This window comes from Pseudonaja textilis, chromosome 8, assembly GCF_049901715.1.
Source record: "Pseudonaja textilis isolate UNSWEBS1 chromosome 8, rPseTex1.2, whole genome shotgun sequence".
NCBI classification, from domain to species: domain Eukaryota; kingdom Metazoa; phylum Chordata; class Lepidosauria; order Squamata; family Elapidae; genus Pseudonaja; species Pseudonaja textilis.
The window spans coordinates 42034399-42046867 of record NC_141997.1 but is presented as its reverse complement, the minus strand read 5'-3'; the positions used below and the strand labels follow the sequence as shown (position 1 = coordinate 42046867).

At 38.6% G+C, this 12469-nt stretch overlaps 1 protein-coding gene across 3 annotated transcripts in view; it reads right to left on the bottom strand.

Moving 5' to 3' along the window:
* The window catches only part of DACH1 (dachshund family transcription factor 1), a 351590-nt gene that overhangs the window by 171638 nt on the left and 167483 nt on the right, over positions 1-12469 (bottom strand). The window contains exons 3-4 of one of the 3 annotated variants that reach the window (XM_087938023.1): positions 4863-5024; positions 3504-3626 (exon numbers count right to left, since the gene is read on the bottom strand). The exons of 1 other annotated variant lie outside the window; for it this stretch is intronic. In XM_087938023.1, coding sequence (XP_087794149.1) covers positions 3504-3626; positions 4863-5024 — 285 coding nt within the window. The remainder of the gene's footprint in view (positions 1-3503; positions 3627-4862; positions 5025-12469) is intronic. One more of the 3 variants, XM_026705323.2, reaches the window with a different exon arrangement.

Genomic DNA, 12469 nt, shown 5'->3' with positions numbered 1-12469 from the left:
AACAACTGGTTCTGTGGGTGTGGCTTAGTTGGTGGGCGTGGCTTGGTGGTCATTGAACTGGGTGGACGTGGCTTGGTGGTCATGTTATTGGCTGGGTGCGGCCAACTCAATATCACTCACATCGAGGCACGCATCTCCTCGCCTGGCCTCTAATGACTGTGGGGATGCCGCAACAGTCTTAAGTGTGAAAAAAGGTCATAAGTCACTTTTTCCAGTGCCATTGTAACTTTGAATGGTCACTCCACACAAGCAAAGTACCAGTAAAGGAGTGGAAAAAAACCTCCAGAGAAGTTTCTGAGACAGGAAGTCTAGTCCTGCCAAGAATGTAATAAGGGTTAACGCAGAGGCAGTTTCTATAAGCAACACCAGAATGTTTCCTTCCTGCCTTTCTTACAGGATTAGGCCAGTGATTTCTTCTAACAACCGGTTCTACGAACTGCTTAGATTGTTAACAACTGGTTCTAGCGAATCGGTGCGAACTGGAAGAAACCCAGCCCTGGGTGTTTTCCAACACTGAACCAAAATGTATGATATACTTCTAGGTTCCCATTACTATTTGCATAATACAGTTGGCAAGGCTTCAGATTCTAAGGCCAAAAAAAATGGTTTCAGGAGACAGAAAAGAATTTACATAGCATCTGCGGAAGCTCCTTAAAGCAGTTGAACATCCTCATTCTGGCAAAAGCCCCATTTACTGATTGATGTTTACAATGACAAGAGTAGCTCAAAGTTGAGTTGAGGACTATTATTATAATTTATTCTCAGGGCTACTGGAGGAATGGAACAGCCATATAACCATCTCATGCTTATAGGAATGCCCTCATTATATAAGTTGTAAAAGAATATAAAATAATGCAAGGCACTCTAATAAAAACTATGATGTAGTTTAAGTAGGTAGAGTGAATGGACTTTGAGAAGTTTAAAGCACAAAGACTCAAAAGTGCTTTTTCAAGAGGCAACTGTACTTTCTGGCAACATAAAGTCCAGTTGCCTCTTGAAAAAACAGCTTTGGGACAACCATGATATCGATACAGATTAGATACAGATTAAGAGAGTTGGAAGGAACCTTGTAGGTCATCTAGTCCAACCCCACCCACCCAAGCAGGAGACCGTACACCATTTTTGACAGATGGTAGTTCTGTCTCTTCTTGAAAGCCTCCACAACTTCTGAAGGCAGCTTCTGTTCCATTGGTTGATTGTTCTCACTGTTCTTATTTCCAGGTTGGATCTCTCCTTGTTCAGTTTCCATCCATCATTCCTTGTCTGGCCCTCAGGTGCCTTGGAAAATAGCTTGACCCTTTCTTCTCTGTGGCAGCCCCTCAAATATTGGAACACTGCTATCATTACCTAGATGACCAATAATCTCCATAGACATACAGCATGAAGATATGCAATATGAAGTTTCCTTCAAGTTGTGCTCTACTCCTGGTGACCATTACACTCTTTTCTTGGCCAAGGTACAGAAGAGATTCATTGCTATTTTTTTCTTAATAGCAATAGCACTTAGATTTACAGTATATGCCACTTCACAGTGCTTTACAGCCCTCTCTAAGCAGTTTTACAGAGTCAACATATTGCCCCCAACAATCTGGTCCTCATTTTATCCACCTCAGAAGATTAGAAGGCTGAGTCAACTCGAGCCTGGTGAGATTTGAACTACCAGATTGCAGGCAGCCAGCAGACATCAGAAGTAGCCTGCAGTTCTGCATTCTATCCACTGTGGTACTTAGGCTTAAGGTGCTTTTTACAACCTCCCACTCAGGTCTACAGGGTTAAAATGAGTCTCCCACTCAAATACAAACCACAGCCAACCCTGCTTTACCTCCTGAGGGCCAGCCAAGGTCAACTAAGTGATGCCTTCTGATGAACTGAAAAGCTAGAATGGAAGTTTCTTCCCTTGGAAAATAACGTTTACAGAAATAGCCTTTCTAAGGACATCTCCAAGCAGTGATAGAGGTTTTATATCTGTCCTTGAAGTAAATCTCAATGAATTCAACTAAATTTTGAACAGAGGTATCCCCAACCACCACCAAAAAAGATATCAATCTATGCTCATTCAGTTTTATCCTTTTAAGCCTCTCAGTAGGCTCTCTGTCCAACAACTCAATTAAGACTGGAATTTGACCAGAAGTAAACACCAGAGCTTTGCCTTCCTTCTAGAAAATCACTGGAACCATGCAGGATGGTGAAACCTTGGGCAAGGAAGTATCATCCCATGGGATCCCATTTAATAAAGCTAAAAACTGACAAGACTTTTCTGGCACCTTGTATGATGTTTGGCATCCTTCATGTTGGTGATCTTGCTCAAAAAGAGACTTTGTGAGATTTCAGGCCTTTTTTTTTTTTGGCTACAGCTTTGTAACAAGATTAGAAGGTCACACCTATTAGAAGGTCATACTTATCAGAGAGTCAGTTCTGTGAAAGTCAACATAGGAATTACTACCAGGCTGCACAACTTTTGACAAAGACATGCTATTGTAAGACATATCAATGCCTAAAGAGGCATTCTCCTCTAAACTACTAATGGATTATAATATAATTCTTTATTGGCCAAGTGTGATTGAACACACAAAGAATTTGTCTTCTGTGCATATGTTCTCATTGTACATAATATTGTACATAAGTGTACAGTGCACACACGTGACTGTGGCTACTCTGTTTTTTTTTTTCTCCTAGTGAAGCAAACAATTCTCCTTTTTCATACCTACTAGATAGCCAGGACTTGCTTACAAAGCAGATGGAAGATATTTCATGCCGGTTCCCACATTACAAAATACAGAGCTGTAAGGACCTTAGAGGTCTTCTAGTCCAACCCCCTGGACAAGCAGGAGACTCTATAATATTCTTGACAAATGGCTGTCCAATCTATTCTTAAAAACCTCCAGTGATAGAATACCTATAATTTCTGCAGGCAAGTTGTTCCACTGTTTAATTGTTCTAACTGTCATGAGATTACTCCTTAGTTCTAGGTTAGTTCTATCCTTGATTACTTTCCATCCATTGTTTCTTGTCCTACCTTCAGGTGCTTTGGAGAAAAGGTTCAACCCCTCTTTTTTGTGGCAGCCCCTCAAATACTGAACACAGCTATCATGTCACTCCTAGTCCTTCTTTTCATTAGACTAGACATATTCCGTTTGTCCTTCTCCATTCTTTTAGCCTCCGGCCCCCTAACCATCTTTGTGGCTCTTCTCTGCATATGGGACATAGCACCTCTTTTCAATCCTACACCTATACAGCAGGACCCACATTCATCCCATGCATATTCCCCCAGCATCTCTCCATATCCCACAAAACATAAAATACTTATTGAGAAAGAAAATTATTGTACTTAATAATATGATTTTGGTCTCTATTAGAATCCAAATACTCTCTAACAGTTCTCCACAATATGTGTTTTAAACAACTGTTTTTATTTTGCAGGTTAGAAAAAAATAATTCACTGCTTTTCACTTCTCCATTGATTAAAGAAAGTTGAACTAAACATCTTAGATTTCCTTTCTCACCTTTTCCCTCATGTTTAAATATTTTTTGGGGATTGTTGTTAGTTGTCCTTGTTCCTTCACCCATCCCCAAGGCTAGGTATGTTATGGCAATTTTGTTCAGTCGACCTGTAGCATTTTCTATGGCTGAAATATTAACAGTAAAGAGGGAAAAAAATGCTTGAAATCTGCTGACATGGGCATATGTGCTCCTTTTGTTCCTGGGTAGGAGTTAAATAATAAATATGTACAGGGAGATCCAGAACAAAAAAGTTGTCAAGCTGTCACCCTTAAGAATAACCTCAAAAATTTGCAGAATAGAAAAAGTATATATTAGATTGTCATGTCTGGTTTAAGTCTATGCAACCTCTGTCTTGAACAGCAGTTAAGAGGATTCAAATTCAGCTTTCAGTTCACTCACTAATTTACCTCAGAGAGCAGAAAGCAGCCATTAGAAAGAAATAAAGTCAGTGGTCATTAAAGGAATATTTAAGAAAAGAAAAATCAACTGCATGGAGAAGCCACATCTTGTGAATCCGTCAACTTTGGAGAGTGAAAATGTTGTCAAAAGTTCCAAATATGAAACACAGAGAGGGAAAAAACAACATAATTTTAGGTGCCCATATGATCAAAATAGCCACTAATTGAATTTTGTTCAGTCAACCTGGAGCATTTAGGTAGGCAGGACTTGTTCAGCTGACCTGGGATTTAAATAGGCAGAATTTTGTCTTCTAAAAACAGAATCTGAATTCTATATTTTAGCTGGTCCAGTTTAACTCAATTTGTTAACAGGAACAATGAATCCAACATTTTTTAAAATGTTACCCTGGAAATAAGTAAAACTGTTGATTATTTCCATAGGATGGATGGATGTCCTGACAGCTTTACTGAACAGTGCATTTTCAGATAGTATATTTAGAGTGTGTTAATATGAAAATAAAATAACTTGGAAAAATAACAGTGTTTAAAACAAAACAGGCTGAAAGGAAAACAAAGAAGAAGAAATTAAGCTGTAATTTCTCCTGCTTTTTTAAAAGCAAGGATTTTTTGCAACAATTCTCTTTCCAATCAGAAACTTCTGCTTTCGAAATTTGTATTAGTTGATCAAAATATCAAATAAAGAAGTAAAAAAAAAATAAACAAGGGAGGAAAAGGGGAAGAGAGAAAAATGTAGGGTAAAAGAGGACAGGAAAAGAAAAGCATTGGTGCAGCAGAAGAAATTAATAGCATAAAATCTCAACTTTTGCTTTTTTACAATGAACCTATCTAATCGGTAAAACTCAAAATCAAAGATTCATTTTTTTTTCCATCTCAGGAACAAAGTCCATAAGCAGTTTCCAGGTAGAAACAAAATTAATTGTGTCTTTTAGATCAAAAACTTACCCACAGCAGAATTTAGGTCCCCGTTTTCAGACTCTGCTGCGTGCTGGTTATTATTGGGATGGTAATTTGACATTGCTTCTAATTTAATTTTTTTCACCTTCATTGCTTCCGCGATGGCAGCATTGGTGGCCGCGGCCGCAGCAGCAGCCGCAGCTGTCAGACCTACAACGAAAGGGGAATAACAACCATGAAATCACAACTTCTATCCGCTCTCCCTTTGACATCACCCTCTTTCTGGGAAATAGTGATCAAGTTCTTAAGGCAGAAAAGGACAGAGGAAAAATCATCTTCTGGAAGTGACAGCAAACTTCTCAAGGATTTCATGGCCAAATAAGGTATGTAAAATGGCCTCCTGTGTTTTTTTAGTCAATCAGCTCCAATCCTGCTTAGCCCTACTTAGAATCTACCAGTTGAAATCATGGAGACTACAGATGATCATTTTTACTTAGGATAAAATAGATTAGTTATCTCTAATTTCACTGAATTAAACCTAGATTTGGGCCCTTGTGTTTTTACCTGACAAATAGTAGACACTGTTCTGAATTCCACATTCAAAAGAAGATATATCTCCTAGACTAAACCAGGAAATGAAAGCAAAGGGTTTGTTTGTTCGTTGTAAACTATGTCATGTATAAGATAGTCCATTTGTTTAGGCTCTGTCTGTTCTTTTCCCATTTCTCTTATTCCAATATTAAGGTCTGTGACATACCATCTAAAAGCAGATTGCTCTTTTTCTCCAGCTGCTAGAAATCAGGAACACTGAAATACATTAGAATTCACATGCAATGCAAACTTTAACATAATTTTATAAAACAAGCAAAACCCTCAGAAGCCCCCCCTCCAAAATTCAGAAAAATTAAAAAGAACTACAATGCCCAGAGTCCCCAGCTCGCACTCAACCTACCTCTGAAAAAGGATCGGGATAATAGAGGCTATGATAATATCATAACTGAAAACAACAATTTGAAAAATTCAGAAGCTGGAGATACTATATAGCGTTAGTGTAGAACAGTCCATCAAGAAGTGCATGAGATGAAATATTTATGCTATTTTTTTCAGGAAAGGAAGGGGGAAGGCAATCTCATTATCCCAGCTATTTGCCCCTATCTCTCCCTTTTTATGGGTAAAGTTGGAGCAACTGATTGGAGCAGAGTGTTTACTATGCAGAGTTCACAGCAGATATTTTCTCTTTGTGCCCTAATAGAAAAACATCTGCCACTACCTAGGATCGAACTCTCAACCTTCCGAGTAGGAACCTTCCTAGTAGCCACCATGCCACTCATTTGCTCCTAGGTCTAAATCTCACTATTTACCTCAAGTTGTTGTCGTGGGGAAAATAGGAGGAAAAGTGTGTTGAATAGGTTCACCACTCTGAAGTATTTGTAAAAAACAAATAATAACAATCAAGGAGACAAATTAAATAAATGAATGAATTTCATCATGGGGCTTACTATATCGCATTCAGAATCCGCCCCCCCCAAAAGTAATTTGCAAAGGGAATTTGAAATCCCTCCCCCCTTTTTAAAAAAAAATAGTTTGAGAGGTATTGGTGTGGGAGGTGATGTAAATAACGGTGAAGAAAGCCTATTGCAGTTATCATTAATATCCCGAAATTGATAATCTGTTTACGTCTAGCATTTTTCCTGCTGATTATTCAGGGAGACAAGCCACTTTATAAATATCTCATCACTCCAGCGTCACACAAATTTCATCGACGATGCCATTAGCAATATGAATCTAACCATTAGAAGGAGAAGGCAGCATGTGGCATTAATACGCAACCCTGCTTCCTAACCATCTGATAGGCAGATGGTATAGAGTAGATTCTCCAGCTGAAATGGAAGAGCCGCATCATTTAAAAACCTTGTTTGCATTCTAACTGATATTGCTGCCATATTGCTATCCAGGATGCATCATGGCAATGTTTGAACAATCTAGTTTGTCTCAGTCATAAATGTTTACAGCCTTGTGTGTTGTTTTTGTTGTTTTTAATTTTTAGATGCATGTTCTGGAGCACATAATTTTTAATTTATGAAATCTATTGTTTACTTCTGTGGAACCAGAAGATTAGCAAGGCGAAGGAATACAAAATTGCTACTACCCCAACCGACAGATAAAATATAAAATATTGTGTGTGTGTGGTTTTTTTTTTTTTCTTCAATAAAGATCGCTAGCAACAGAATTAAAAAAAATTAGCTGAAGCATTTTAGGCATTACATTTATTCATTAAACCTAACAGCTTTCCCCCCATGTGACAGACTTAGAAGTTTAATGTTATCACACACAGCTCTTCATGTAAAGCTCTTACGGTATGCAATTAATCTTGTCCCATAATTCTATTCACAAAGAAAAACATCCAAAAGTAAAATCTTGCCCAATAATTGTGGTTCTGAAGAAGCCTTCCCTTCCAATGACTCGTGCACAAAAGTCTTTTTAAGGAGTCTTGGAAGAGCAGAAGTGAACTTGGATTATAACTCAATTCAAGAATCTTTCAAGCCTTCCACCTCAGGTCAAGTCACAACTTCAGCCAGACACTCACTGACAACCAAACAAACACACACAAACAGACACACACACTCTAGTCTAAATGAGGCCTCAACCCAGTGGTGGGATTCAAAAAAATTTACTACTGGTGCTGTGGGTGTGGCTTGGTGGGCGTGGCAGGGGAAGGATACTGTAAAATCTCCAGTCAGAGGTGGGATTTGCTGGTTCTCCAAACTACTCAACATTTCTGCTACTGGTTTTCCAGAACTGGTCAGAACCGGCTGAATACCACCTCTGCATAGGATGCGTAATAGTCGCCTCCATTCCCATAGTTCAAAGGTGCCCACTTATCTGCCTTTTCCTACCTGCCTTTCCTACCTGCCTTTTTCAGAGTCTAAGTTTCTCAACCATCAGTAGCTATTGGAAAAATTACTGAGTTAGCTTATCTGCATTTTACTTTTACTCTTCCAGATGTTATTCATGCCAGATTTTGCATAAATAAAAGTAAATTTCACTAAAATCAGAATTACTTTGGGGTAACATGCAGTCACGAGATTCTACCCAAGATGAAATGAAAGGGAAGTATTCTCAAAATCCAGCAATGTGATATAGAACAAACAAGGAATGCATTTTCTGAGGTCTTACAGATGTGCATACCAAATCAAAACAATTCAATTAACACTGTCCTCTCTCTAATCTAAGCAGTCCTGTCTTCTCAAGCAATAGGTTCTTCGTCATTTTTCAAGCTGCTGCATTATTCATTTCACCAGATCCACAAGGTGGGCTATAAATTGTTACTTTATCTAATCAAAGGCGACTTAACTCTGGAGAAGGTCAAAGGTTTAATTTTGTGAGGTATTATCTTACACTGGGAGTTTAACCCAAAAACAGAAGAAGAAAAACAGTCAAGAAATTGATAATAAATGAATCTTTATAGCCTCAGGCATCAGTCTAGTTTAGTTAATAAACTTTCACTGAATGTTTCTTTCAACTGTTACGGACAAGGAGGTTAAAAAAAATTCTTAAATTGCAACCACGTGTGACTTTTAAAGCAGATTTTTTTTTTTTTTTTTAAAAAGAAAATTCAAATTCCATCCCCCACAAACCTTAGAAGACAAAGCATTCTTTATATTAAGAAAAAACACATACTTTAAAAGAGACAAAGAGGTGCAGGAAATACATCTTTGCAGAAGGGGAAAATCAGCCTGCTGTAAATATGGAATTTTGTGTCCTGATCTATTTTAAATTGTACATCAACACTGATCATCTGACATGGAAAGAAGATTTAAGAGGAAATTCTTCACAGACATTTTTTTTTTGTCTTGGAAAGAGACAGGAAGCACTAGATATCTCTCCAAAATCTGCCCAAAAATGTGTATTCTTTTGAAACTTATCCTCATTTAATTCAGTTGGATGCCTCTTTAAATAAATTACCAATGCTTCATCAATAAACAAGTGATTTTTTTTTGCCTTTTGTGATTATTTAACAGTGGCGATCCTTGCCCTTTTTTGCCACATACCTACTGCAATAGGTTTATGTTGGGTTTCCTCAGAAAGTAGTATACCACAGAATAGCCAGAAGGTCAGCAGAGAAAACCCAGCTTGTGCTTGGGATAAAATCCATTTATCACCAGGCTGTTTGTGGTTCACAGTAGAGGTTATTTCATTTCAACCCCTTTGTGGGCACAGCACAAAGATACATAAAGAACTCCCTCAACTAATATGGCTTTGTTCTCCTTTTGTAGACCTCTAGAGAGTCTGTTCATGGTCCCACCTTGGCAAGAAGTGAGGACAACACAGACTAGGAAGCAAGTCTTCACTGTGGTAGCTCTCATAGCAGGAAGACATGGTCCTCTTTTCAGGAAGTCCAGAAAATTCTGAAGTCTTTCCTTTTAGGCTAGTGGTTCTCAATCTTTTCTTCACTAAATATCTTTTGTGGGCATGGACCATGGCTAGCACCCCCCCACACACACACAAGATTTAAATCAAGATTTAAATCATAATGTTTCTTGATGTCCTAAAGGTGCTTTTTCAAGAGAGAACTGGACTTTCTGTTTTTTTCTTTGAAGACATTTCGCTTCTCATCCAAGAAGCTTCTTCAGCTGTGACTGGATGATGGTGAGTGGAAGGATTTATACTCCTTGAAGACAACTGGTCATTTGTATTCTTTTAGAGTCATTGAAGCCACTCCACACCCATCTGTACTACTCAGGTAATGCAGGTGAGCCTCCAAGTAGCTTCAATGACTCTCTAAAAGAATGTAAATGTCCAGCTGTCTGCAAGGAGTAAAAATCCTTCCACTCCCCACCATCCAGTCAGAGCTGAAGAAACTTCTTGGATGAGAAGTGAAATGTCTTCAAAGAAAAACCAAAAAGTCCAATTGCCTCTTGAAAAAGCACCTTTGGGACCACCATGACCTGGATGACTGAGAATCTCCATAGACACCCCCTGTGATAGCATTGTGGCTCTGCACACCACAGGTTGAGATCAACCACCCTAAGTTATTTTCAGGAGCTAATGTGAATTTTATAGCTGCATTTTAAATTCTTGAGTGAATAAATTCACCCAATACATAGTGTGAAATTTACAGTTGTGTTTTAATTTATGGAGGCATTTCAGGTGCCTCTTTTATACATTTTAGTATTGGGCACTCTGTCTGCACAGTGATAGTGCTACAAAAGAAAAAAAGAAATGGTATTCCTATTGTATGACTTAAAATGAATAACCTTCAGAATATGGGTCCTTACATGCAACTCTATCTCAGCTTTCCTAACCTACCACCACTGGAATTATCCAGTCACTAGCTCTATTTTGCTAAAAGATTCTAGGAATTGAAATCCTCACATCTGGAAGGAGTCCAAGTTGGAGAAAACTGCTTCCCCCTTTCCTTCTCCATGGCAGAAGGCTGCAGCGTCAAGACACTCTGAAGCTACTCCAGAGGAAATTGAAGTCCACTCAACCATAGAGCATTGCTATTTGCATTTAGAGCATCCATGAAATCATGATGCCCTTGTTATTACAAAGCAAAGCTTCCCCCTTCTCAGAGCACTGTCCTTCCTCTGTCATAGAATGAGGAGAGAATGCCTCTCTTTCTCATTCAGCCCGGTAGTTTCAATCCTTGATGTCACTCATCTTAAAACAATCATCTTCTTCTTTTAATGACCCCATAATCTCTTGCGGGGTGGAGTTTGGGCAACGGAATAGAGTGGAGTGTTTACTGGCCGGATGCCCTTCCTGTCACCAATGCAGAGCTTTGTTCACAATTTCTCATTGTGCCCAGAGAGAGAAATATCTGCCTCTACTAAGAATCAAACTCACAGCCTCCTGATTGTGAGGATTTCTTAAAACAATGCACAAAACAAATTCGAATAAGTGCAGAAATGCAGTTTGCCGGAAGGTGAAAATGTTCATGATCTTTTTTTTTAAAAAAAAAACTTATTTTCCCAGCTCACCTGTCCTCCTCTAGCACTTCTTTGCTGCCTCCAAATCCTCTCCCAGAAAGTGGGATGAATTTCTTCAGCTGTGCAATCTTGCAAAGAGACACAGCTGCTTTAATGAGTCACAGAATAATACTGTGTTCCTGCTGTTCCTTCTTCTGAATCAAATACTTCCAAACTGATGAAAAATACTGTATGCACATTCTTTTCTGCTGATCCATGGGTCTAGTCCTACATAGACAACATTTCTCACTGAATGTAGACAACACAATTCTTAATAAACGAACAGAATAGTGGTAATAAGCTTTGGCAGTAAGGAGACACACAATGGAAGTAGATTTTACTAAAGAGGAAGTAGATTTCAACCTGGAAATCTCTGGTCTTAATTCAGTACCTTCACCATTTCCAAGAACATTTCCCTTCTTGACTTAAAAAGCAAACAATTATTTTGGCAGCTTGCCTCTAAACCAAACATTTGGCTATGCCACTTCCAGTTGGCTCTCTGGTTTCTGGAATTTTGACAGAATCTTGGATGATGTAAGAATTTCACCTGTTACAAAGCTTTCCTTATTTTCTCATCAAACTTACTGTGTAACTAAAGAAGAAGTAATTAAAGAACAGCCCAAACTTATCTGTGTATGATTAAACAATATGTTTTGTTTTTCCACTGCCTTTTTTCCCTGCTGTGCATTAATTATGCAATTTGTTCCCTGCACTATTAACAACTCATAATTGGTAGCAAGAAGCTGAAACATGATAAACACACTGAATTAAAGTGTCCATTGGAGAGAGAAGACTATGTTGGAACAAATGTCAGACTAGGAAGCTATAAAACAACTGTTTGTATACAGTTGATCAAGTGGAATATTGATAAATCCCTATCTTTCATCTAATTTTGACATTTCTGCTTTTCTGATATATGCCATAAACTCAGAGTTTACTCTTAGCTACTAAAAAAAAAGATCGGTTCCTGAGTTAGAACTTCTGATAATTTAGCAATTGTCTCTTTAAAAGGAATCCATCCACTTGGGTGTTGTTCCCTTCTTCTCTTTCTTTCCAACTTTCTCAACTGTATAGCCTTCTCAAGAAAGCTAAATCTTTGCATAAGGCATGATATTTTGAGCCTATAGACATTTGTGCCACGAGGATGTATTTGTTCCATGATCTATCTGTTTGTTTTCTTGGCTTCTTTCTCAAGAGTGTTCTCTCCAAAATCAATGTTCAAAAGAGAGTATCTCTCCTGCTTTTTCAAAACCCAACTTTTGCCTTCACAGATTGCCATAGGAAAAGCACTGGCTCCATTATTGATTGATAGACCCAATTCATATACCACCTATCTAATCTAAGTGACTGAGTACAAGTAAAAAGACAATGAAATCCTTCCAGAAATAGACCAAATGAGAGAGAGAGAGAGAGAGAGAGAGAGAGAGAGAGAGAGAGAGAGAGAGAGAGAGAGAGAGAGCCTCTCAAACCACCAATGACCATTCAGCCTCTCAGGGTTGCCTGCGTATCACTACTGGATTGCTTTGCTAGTCTTAATGGTCTTCTGGAAGACTAAAAAGTGAGAGCAAGACTCACCTCAGGAGGCAAGATGTCCCATAGGGAAGGCAATGGCAGAGAAGGTTCTCTCCTGCTCGAGCAGGGGATTGGACTAGATGACCCCCAAGGTCCCTTCCAACTCTGTTA